The sequence below is a fragment of the Ornithorhynchus anatinus genome, chromosome 15 (assembly GCF_004115215.2).
Source record: "Ornithorhynchus anatinus isolate Pmale09 chromosome 15, mOrnAna1.pri.v4, whole genome shotgun sequence".
Lineage (NCBI taxonomy): Eukaryota > Metazoa > Chordata > Mammalia > Monotremata > Ornithorhynchidae > Ornithorhynchus > Ornithorhynchus anatinus.
In genome coordinates this window covers 11624746-11635255 of record NC_041742.1, presented here as the reverse complement: position 1 = coordinate 11635255, position 10510 = coordinate 11624746, and the positions used below count along the sequence as shown (strand labels likewise).

At 44.1% G+C, this 10510-nt stretch overlaps 1 protein-coding gene and 1 pseudogene across 1 annotated transcript; one reads left to right on the top strand and one right to left on the bottom strand.

Annotated features, from left to right (window-relative positions):
- Positions 2322–3197, top strand: ORNANAV1R-PS3209 (vomeronasal 1 receptor ornAnaV1R-ps3209 pseudogene; annotated as a pseudogene).
- On the bottom strand, positions 9209–10165 carry ORNANAV1R3091 (vomeronasal 1 receptor ornAnaV1R3091). The gene has a single exon (NM_001253483.2). The coding sequence runs from the start codon at positions 10163–10165 to the stop codon at positions 9209–9211; it is 957 nt and encodes a 318-aa protein (NP_001240412.2).
- Positions 10166–10510: the final 345 nt, after the last annotated feature.

The following is a 10510-nucleotide window of genomic DNA, read 5'->3' as shown; positions in this document are numbered from 1 at the left end:
TTACCCCTCTTTCTTACTCTCTTTCCAGCTTTTCTCTCTCCATTTCTCTTTACCTTGCTCTCCCTTTTTCCTAGTATCTTTCTTACCTGTCTTCCCACCCAAAGCCTGTCCTCCCTCAGACTTTCCTACCACCATCCTCTCTAACTCTCAACTCGGTAAACTTGGCATTAACAGCAACTCATCTTTCTCAGTCAACCCACTTAATGTGCCATCAAGTCCTGTCACTTCTTCCTTCATACCATCTCTAGAATCCACCCTTTCCCCTCCATCTAAACTGCTACCGCACTGATCCAAGCACTTAATATACCCTGCCTTGTTTACTTCACTGGCCTCCACACTGACTTCTCTGTTTCCTGTCTTTCCCCTCCCTAGTTCATACTTCACTTTGCTGTTCAGATCATTTTCCTAAAGACCCCTTCAGCCCAGTCTCCCCACTCCTCAAAAACTTCCAAAGGTTGCCCATCCACCTCTGCATACCACAGAAACTCCTTACCATCGGTTTTATGGGTCACAGTCATCTCTCTGCCCCATCCTAAGTTACAGTGTTGATCTTCTGTCACAGCCAAACACATACATTTCACTTATGTAACACAGACCTACTATCTGTACTTCAATCTCATCAGTTGCGGCTCTGACCCCTTGCCCACCTGGAACTCCTTCCCCCTTCTCATCCAATGAACTACAACTCTCCCTACCTTAGGAGCCATCTGAAAATCACATCTCCACTGAGAGGCCTTACCCAACTAGGACTTCGTTTCTTCTACTTGCCCTATCTTCTGCATCTCTTAAGCTCTTTACAACTGCTCTTAAGCACTTAAGCACTTGATATTCACCCTGCCTTCAGCCTTACTGTACTTGTGTTCATATATTATACCCTACCATTTCCCCTATTATTTATTTCAATATCTTTTCCCTGTTTTAAACTGCAAACTTCTTGTGTGCAAGGCTCATGTGTACCAACTCAGTTGTATTGTACTCTAAGTATACTATTCTTTGCAAAATAATCCCTCAGTGAATACCATTGACTTCTCTTTCTCATTTTCCATTCCCCTCTCCCTTTTTCTCTTTTCTCTCTCATTCTGTCTCCAGCTTGTTCTCCCTTCCTCTCTCTCTCTTTCTATTGCTTTTTCCCCACTTTCATACTCTCCTCTCTTTATCTATGCCTCGTTTCTCATCTTCCTATCTTCTCCTTCTTTCTCTCTTTCTTTCTCCATTTCTTTCTTTCTCTTTTCACCATTTCTCTCTTTCTAAAGGAAACAGAATGGCCTAGTTGAAAGACAGTGGGACTGGGTGTCAGAGGACCTAGGTTTTAATCCTGATTCTGCTATGTCCCTGCTGGGAGACCTTGGGAAAGTCACTTAATAATAATAGTAATAATAATGATGGTATTTGTTAAGCTCTTACTATGTGCCAAGCACTGTTCTAAGTCCTGGAAAAGATACAAGGTTATCAAGTTGTCCCACTTGGGGCACACAGTCTTAATCCCCATTTTACAGATGGGGTAACTGAAGCACAGAGAAATTAACTGTTTTGCCCAAGTTACACAGCTGACAAGTGGCAGAGTAGAATTAGAACCCATGACCTCTGACTCCCAAGTCCATGTTCTTTCCACTAAACCATGCTGCAATTCTGTGCCTCAGTTCCCTCATCAATAAAATGGGGAAAAATACAGTATGGTCTCATGAATAGAGTATGGGCCTGGAAGTCAGAAGGATCTAGGTTCTAATCTCAGAAACACTATTTGTATGCTGTGTGACTTTGGGCAAATCACTTCACTTCTCCGTGCCTCAGTTACCTAAACTGTAAAATGGGGATTAGGACTGTGTGCCCATGTGGGACAGGGACTGCGTGCAACTCAATTTGCTTATATCCAACCGAGCGCTTAGTACAGTTTGGGCCACATAGTAAGCACTTAACAAATACCACAATTATTTATAATTATTGTTTTCCCTCCTTCTTAGACTATGATCCCCATGTAGAACCTGATTATCTTGTATCTAGGTTAGATACAGTGCTTGATGCAGAATAAGCACTTAACAAATACCACAGTTATAATTATTTCCCTCTCTGTCTCTCTTCTCTCTCTTTCTGCCTCTCCTCCCTCTTTCTTTCTCACTCTTTTCCTCTTGCTCTTGCTCCTGTTCTCTTTCCCTCAATCATTTTCCATCCTTTTCTCACTGTTTTTCTTTCTGCCCTCTATTTCTATCATAATTGTTTTCCCTCCCTCTCTCTCCCTCACTTTCTCTGTTTTTTCTCTCTCCCTCTTTCTCCCACTCTCTTGTGCCTTACAGGAGGCTTCCCCTGCTTCTGACTCCATATGAATGGACATCAGTGACACCACCTTGGAGACAGTGATGCTGTTTCAGACCAACAGTGGGGTGTCAGGGAATGTCTTGATTTTATGCCCACATAGTGTCCTCCAGGCACAAGCTTAGCTCCTCAGACTTAATTCTCAGTCACTGGGCCTTGGCCATCACCATTAACCTTCTTATCTATTGAATCCCTGAGACCATTTCTGCTTGGGGATGGAGAAATTTCCTGGACATCATTGGATGCAAAATCATCACATCTATTTACTGGATAGGGATTTGTCATCTGCACCAACTGCCTCCTGAGCATCTTTCAGGCCATCACCATCAGCCCCAGCATTTCCCGGTTGGCAGAGTCAAAGCCAAATTATCCAAATGCATCATCCCCTGCTTTGTCTTCTTCTAGGTCTTCAATCTGCTGATCGACTTTAATAGACTGGTGTATGTGAAAGGCCCCCAGAACATCACTGATATTCCCATTGCATATGATTTTAAATATTGTTCAGTTACCGTTCTTAGTGCAGAAATCACCCTGATAAATGGTATTATGCTCTCTGGCCTTGATCTGCTCTTAATGAGGCTCATGAGTACAGTCAGAAGCCACACCTCCAAGGCCCTGGCCATTCCCCCAGGTCGACGCCTGAGGTCCGAGCAGCCAAAGGAGTCATTGCTCTGGTCACTCTCTATGTCTTCCTCTAAGGATGTTGGTCCATTGTGTTCAGCATTTTACTCAACATGAAAGAAAAGTCTCCTCTGCTGGTGAATATCCACGTGGTGATGTCATTTGACTTTTTAGTCACCTGTCTCTTCCTGGTGATTCATAGCAACAGGAGGATGAGAACATTCTGGAAAAAGGAATTATCCATTTCCATCATAAATTCTTCATAAAAGTCTCAAGGAAGCTGTCAGTCTTCCTACTACACCCCAGGTGGCTCAAAGTCAGAAAGGTAGGGTCCTGAAGGCTGAATCTGTCTAAACAGGCCTGAGCTTCACCTAAACAAAGATCCTTGTCCTCATCGACACTGGGTGAGGGAATGGGGGAAGGCGAACAATGTAACTCCTTCACACGATGAAATAGTTATAACTCAAGGCATCCAATCAACAATCTGAGCAGCTCAGCTGCCAGAAGGGCTGCAGTGCCAACTCCTGTTTCCAAGACCCAGTTCTTTCAATCTGTCCATTCATTAATTAAATTTAGTGATTCATGATAAAACCTTCTGTTATCTTTTTCCTCTAATGACCTGGTCATGTACTTTATTGACAAAATTGAATCCTTCAGATGTGATCTCTCTGAAAACTCTGCTCCTCTCCAATTCCTACTTCGTCCTCTGCCCTTTCAACTCTCCCAATAGTCCCAAAAGTATCTCAAAAAGAAATGCCTCACCTCCTCTCAAAATCTACCCTCTCCACCTGTGCTTCTGACCCTATCCCTTGATACCTAATTAAAACACTCACCTCCTCCCAGTCTACACAATTCTCCTTTACCACCATTTTCCTCACTGGCGGGATAGGTGTGAACGGGGGATTGTGAGGAGGTGAGCGGCCGAAGAGCGGAGTGTACAGGTGGGCAGTAGAAAGAGGGCAGGGAGTGAGGTAGGAGGGGGCGAGGTGATGGAGAGCTTTGAAGCCAAGAGTGAGGAGTTTTTGTTTCATGAGAAGGTTGATAGGCAACCACTAGAGATTTTTGAGGAGGGGAATGACATGCCCAGAGCAATTCTGTAGGAAGATGATCTGGGCAGTGGAATGAAGAATAGGCTGGAGTGGGGAGAGACAGGAGGAAGGGAGATCCAAGAGCAGGCTGATACAGTAATCCAGTCAGGATATTATGAGAGCATAATAACTAAAGCCCATTTCTTGCCTGTGACTGTGCTGGGCTGCTGTGGGGCTAGCGGAGAGGGGCGGGTTTGCTCCCTGTGCTCTCTCTGATGTGACATCACCATCCAGTGCTTGTAGATCTCTGGTTTACTCTGCAGAGTCCTCTAACCCATGATTTCTGATGTGAAGATCAATGATGGGAGTGATACCCTCTTGACATTATTCCTGTCCCACGACTGTCTCTAAGAGAATATCCATCAGACTGTGGTGCCTAATTGCTTCAACTGGAGAGTATCATTTCCCAAATCTGAAGATCCTTACCAAGGGCTTTAAAGCACTCAATCACCCTCTCACCTTACCAGCCTGATTGCCTATACAACCCAGCCCACACATTTCAGTCCTGTAACACCAACCTACTCAATGTACCTCAATCTCTACTATCTCACCACTGATCTCTCACACATATCCTGCTTCTGCTCCCTCCCCTCTTCTTATCCAACAGATGGTCACTCTCCCCATCTTCATAGTCTTATTGAAAGCACATCACCTCCAAGAGGCCTTCCATGACTACACCCTCATTTATTCTTCTCCCACTCCAGTCTGCATCACCTTTGCATGTGGTCTTTTACCTTCTATTCACCCGATCCTGAGCCCCTCAGGACTTATATACATATCTGTAATTTATTCATTCATATTAATATTGGTCTCCCCTCAAGACTAAAAACTCCTTGTGGGCAAGGAGTCTATTTCCCCACTCTGCCATATTGTATTTTCCAAAGCATTTAGTACAGGGCTCTACACACAGTAAGCCCTCTATCAACCAGTCATATTTATTGAGCGCTTATTGTCTGCAGAGCACTGTACTAAGCATTTGGGAGAGTACAGTACAATAGGGGTGGTAGACAGATTCTCTGCCCACAATGAGCTCCCAGTCTAGAGGGGAAGAGAGGCAGCAATATAGATAAATAAATTAATATATGATTGTTTGTTCCTTCCTGGACTCCACATTAATGTTGGCCATTTTAATGGAACAAAAGATCTAGAATTTCATGAGAATTGCTTCTGTATATAAGTGTTTCAGAGATTTAGCACTGAAAAGCAACCCCTGTCTTTTGCTCTGTCTCACTGTCTCTCTTATCCTGACTCACATACTATCAGTCCATCTCTATATAGTAGTAGTGACATTTATTTAGTGTGGGGCATTGTGCAGGAGCTTAGGAAATACAAAATAAAGAAGTGACACATTCCCTGCCCTCAAGCAACTTCCACTGTAATGGGGTAAACAGATCCAAAAGAGCTAGAGTAATCAAAATGAATAATTGAAAGTGCAATTGAGAAAACATATACATAACCACACTGGCTGAGTGGTTATCAAGACACTGATACATAGGGAAGCAGCATTGTTTAATGGATAAAGCATGAGCCTGAGAGTCAGAAGGACCTGAGTTCTAATCCTGGCTCTGCCACTTGTCTTGAGCAAGTCTCATCACTTCTCTGTGCCTCAATTACCTCAACTGTAAAATGGGATTAAGACTGTGAGTCCAATGCGGGACAGAGACTGTGTCCAACCTAATTACTTGTATCCACCCCAGCATTTAGTACAGTGTCTAGCACACAGTAAGTGCGTAACAAATACCACAGCTATTATTAGTAATATGTGTAGTATTTACATACACATAGGGGCCTGGGAGTAAGAGGACCTGGATTCTAAAATCAGCTCTGCCAAACAATATTAATAAGAATTATGGTATTTTTTAAGCAATTACTATGTGCTGAGCACTGTTCTAAGCACTGGAATAGATACAGGGTAATCAGGTTGTCCCACCAGGGGCTCACAGTTTTAACCTATCTATGCCTCAGTTACCTCATCTGTAAAATGGGGATTAAGTGGCTTGCTCAAGATCACACAGCAGAGAAGTGGTGGAGCTAGGATTTGAACCCACATCCTCTGACCCCTGAGCCTGTGATCTTTCTATTATGCCATGCTGCTTCTCAATGCCTACTGGGTGACCTTGGACAAGTCACTTGGCTTCTCTGTGCTTCAGATTCCTCAACTGTGAAATGAAGACAAAATATCTGTTCTGCCTCCTACATAAACAATGAACCCCATGAGGGCCAGGGCCGTGTCTGACCAAGTTGACCCGTACCTTCCCCAGCACCTAGACCATTGCTTGACACATAATATATGCTTAACAAATACCATAAAGCACCCACACACACTCCACGCTCTCAAATGTCACATTCAATCTGATAAATCCTAAACCCTGCTTGTCCTACTTGCACAGCTTTTTGGGATCCACCCCTTTCCTCTCCACCCAAAAAGTGACCATCCAGTCATATCATGATCAGGCTATTGCATCAGCCTACTTGCTGATTTCCCCTACTATTGGAGGAATAATATTCTCAAAGGATGCTGGCCCCATATAATCTCCTCTCCTCAAGTCCCAGCACTGACTGCCCACTTCCCACCATATTCAACAAAAGTTCCTCACAGTCACCCACTGGGCTCTTTACTGTCTGTCCTCCTCTCACTTCTGTGCTCTCCTTTTAACTAGTCCCCAGCTCACTGACTCTGCTTCTTCCAAGCCAAATTTCTAGCTGTGCCTCACTCTCGACTGCCATCTCCTTCCCCTGATGCAAACTATTCTCCCTGCTTGGCGCTCCCTCCTCACTTTCCCACATCAGAGAGATCCCAGCTCTCTCCACCTTCAAATCCCTCCTAAAATCCTATCTCCTTCAAGAAGCCTTTCCCAATTAATCTCCCAGGGATTTAAACCAAATAAACCCATTAGTCACCTTTAGAGTTTATCAATAATAATTGTACTAATGATGGCATTTGTTAAGTACTTATTATATGTCAAACACTGTTCAAAATCCTGAACAAGGATGAGCAAGAATTTACGAGGGAAACCAACACTGTCCAACTGTGCCAACAGAGAGCCTAGACTGATATTTTCTATTACCATGAATGAAATCTGGAGAACAATACCAAAGCAGTTCTAGGCCTTGATGCCCCATTGTCAAAAGCTCTTGAAGCACACAAAGCACAGCCCAATGGACAGAGTATATGCCTAAGGGTCAAGAATCCCAGGTTTGAGTTATGACTCCACTCCGCTCCGCTCTGGCCTGCCAGGTGACTCTGGGCAAGTCACTTAACCTAAGAGGGCTTCTGTTTCGCCATCTGTAAAAAGAGGAGCTGATTCCTGTTGACCCCTTCTTTGGGGCTGTGAACCTGGTGGGGGACCACGACTGTGTTTCATGAGATTATTGAGTATCTACCCCATCGGTAGCACTGAGCTTCATCCACTTTAAGTTCTTAATATAGACCATAAGAAAATTGGGTTGCCCTCATTCATGGGGGATTGAATGTGGGTTTAATGTTTGGAAAGCAGTTTTGCTCACCACTACATCATCCACCCAGGCCTTCCATGTCCCAAGTCTGATTACATTTCTAGATAGAGAGCAGTGGTTCTTGCTCTTTCTTTCTAGAGTCCTCCAGAACCATGATCTGTAACATCCCTTTGGCCACAGGTCTAGAGGGAGAGTAGGGTTTCTTGTTCCTCCTATCGTCCTTCAGAACCTAATATGGAGACATCTCTCTGACTGCAGCTCTAGAGAGAGACCAGTAGTTTTTGTTCCCCCTTTGAATTGATTCCAAACCCAATATAACCGCACCCCAAAAGTGGGTGAGAAGAGTAACACTGAAGAGATTATTTAATCAATCAATAAATGATATTAATTGAGTGCTTACTATGTGCAGAGTACTAAATGCTTGGGAGAGTACACCGCAGCAGAGTTGGTAGACACAGTCCCTGCCCAAAAGGACCTTACAGTCTATAGAAGGAGACAGACATTAAAATACATTTACAGAATGGGGAAATGGCAGAGTACAAAGGTACATACATAAGTGTTAGAGGGGGAAGACAATGAGTATAAACATATGTAAGAGGTACAAACCCAGGTGCATAAGAGAGGCAGAAAGGAGAGTGAATAGAAGAAATAAGGGCATAATCAGGGAAGGCCTCCTAGAGGAAATGCAATTATCAGTGGTCTATGAAGATGGAGAGAGCGGCCAGATATAAAGAAGGAGAGAATTCCAGGCCAGAAGGAGGACGTGTGCAAGAAGGTGGTCGTAGAATAGATGAGAAGGAGGTACAGAGAGTAGTTGGGCATTAACAAAGTGAAGTGCTCAGGTTGGGTTGTAGTAGGAAATTAGTTCATTAAGGTAGGAGTGGAGACCTGATTAAGTGTCTTAAAACTGAGGGTAAAGAGTTTTTATTTAACTCAAAGATGGATGGGTGACCACTGGAAATTTTTAAGGAATAGAGGGACATGAACTGAAGAGATAAAGGTAAGAGAGTGGGAATATAGGAAGAGTGGGAAAACATAGTTTATTCTGCTCCTGTCACTGGTTTCCCAATCCCGCTCTCCCTAGAGCATCATGGGGAATACAAGTCCAGAAAGTCAAGATGGATACAGGAGACTGTTGTCAGCAGGATTCAAACTTGTGCAGGAGCATCATGATAAATTCCAAATAGTGCTTCATCCGCTGGTGAAGACATCGAGACATCCCAGACTGTCTCGAATACATCCACTCCAAGATCCCTGCAAGGATCTCAGTCTCCGTGGACCCATGATGATCCTGAAGACTAAGATCTGGAGATGTGGAGGATGCATCCTTTACCAGAAGCTCTCAAACCCTTCCTAATCTCATTAGAAGAAGAGTAAACTGAGGCCCAGAGAGGGCACACACGACGGAGGCCAGATTAAAGCAAAATGTCTAGATCCCACTAGATTATAAATTCCTTGAGGGCAGGATTTCTGTTAACCATTTTATTGAACTTTTCGAAGCATCTAGTCCAGTGAGCTACAGAGTATGCACTCAATCAATGCTATCAATTGATCGACCAACAATTTCCAATCCTATCATCACTGGAACGAGACAATTTTCACTGAAGCTCCTTGGGATTATATGGCTCTGATCCATTGGCAGTTGCATAACTCTGTTGGTACTCAGCCCTCTAAATTCTCCCTAATGGTTCAGGAGGAGAGAATATTCTCTAGGATCCAGGTTGGAATCCATTTTAGGAGTGGGATTTCCTTTTCCCACAGGTTCTCATTCTCTGGTTGCTGTGAATCACCAGGAATGGACTGATTACAGAGAAGTGGATCGACAGATCTATGTTGGTTGTCACCGGTAAAGATTTGTTTCTCATGTTCAAGAAAGCAGTCAGCATGACTGTCTCCAGAACATGAAAAAGAAGGTACAGGGCCATCAGGACCATCACAAATTTGGCCGCCCACATCTCAGGTATCGCCCTAGGGGAGCAGCCAGACCCATGGAGGTGTCGGCCCCACCAGTGGGGTATGTGCAGGATAAATACCATATAGCCACTGGCTGTGCCCATGAGTCCCATGAAGAGAAGGTCCCTGAAGGAAATCACAAAAGTATTTACTAATAAAGTTTCTGCACTGATTTTCACTAAGGAACAGTGCTTCAGTATAAATGTTTGTTGATCCCTGGTGCTATTCTGGGGGCCTATAATATATATTGGTGCAGAAACATCTATCAGGAGACTGAGAAACCAGAAGGAGAGGAAACAGGGGATGATGCACTTGGGCAATTTGGCTTTAATTCCTGCCCACTGGGTGGTGCTGGGGCTGATGGTAATGGCCTGGAAGATGCTCAGGAGGCAGATGGTGCAGGTGGCAAGACTCCGAGCCACTTGGTGAACATGAATAAGGAGTTTACACCCAGCATCATCCAGGAAATTCCACAGCCCCCAGATAGAGAAGATGCCTGGGATGCCCCTTGTTAGAAGGATGAGATTGTTTGTCAAAGCCAGGTGCACATAGATTAGCTCAGAAGAGTTGAACTTGTGGCTGGTGGAGACTGTGCGGATAGTAAGCAGCAATAGGAATACATTTCCTGAGATGCCAATGCTGAGCTGTAGCAGAATAAAGATCTCAAAGACACTCTCGGTGGCATTCATTCTGGTGAACTTACTTTGGAGCAACCTGGGGGGCAAGAGAGGAAGCATGAAAGAGCATGAACACGAACCGTAAGGAGAGACTGACTTCTGACAGTTCCTAAAGAAAATCACATTAAAACCTTATTTACAAGTTAGGACAGCTGCCTTTCACAACCAGGTCTATTTACTGAGATTCCTCACAGATGGGCTAGAAGTCTCTAGGTTTGCCTTTGGCTGCCAAGGTAGCAAAATCTTGGGATTTGAGTCCTCTAACAATTCTCCCTCTTGGCTGGGGACAACGAGCAAAGAGATGCTTCCAGCACTGATGGTTTGTACAATTCATTCATTCAATAGTATTTACTGAGCACTTACTGTGTGCAGAGCACTGTACTAAGCACTTGGAAAGTACAATTT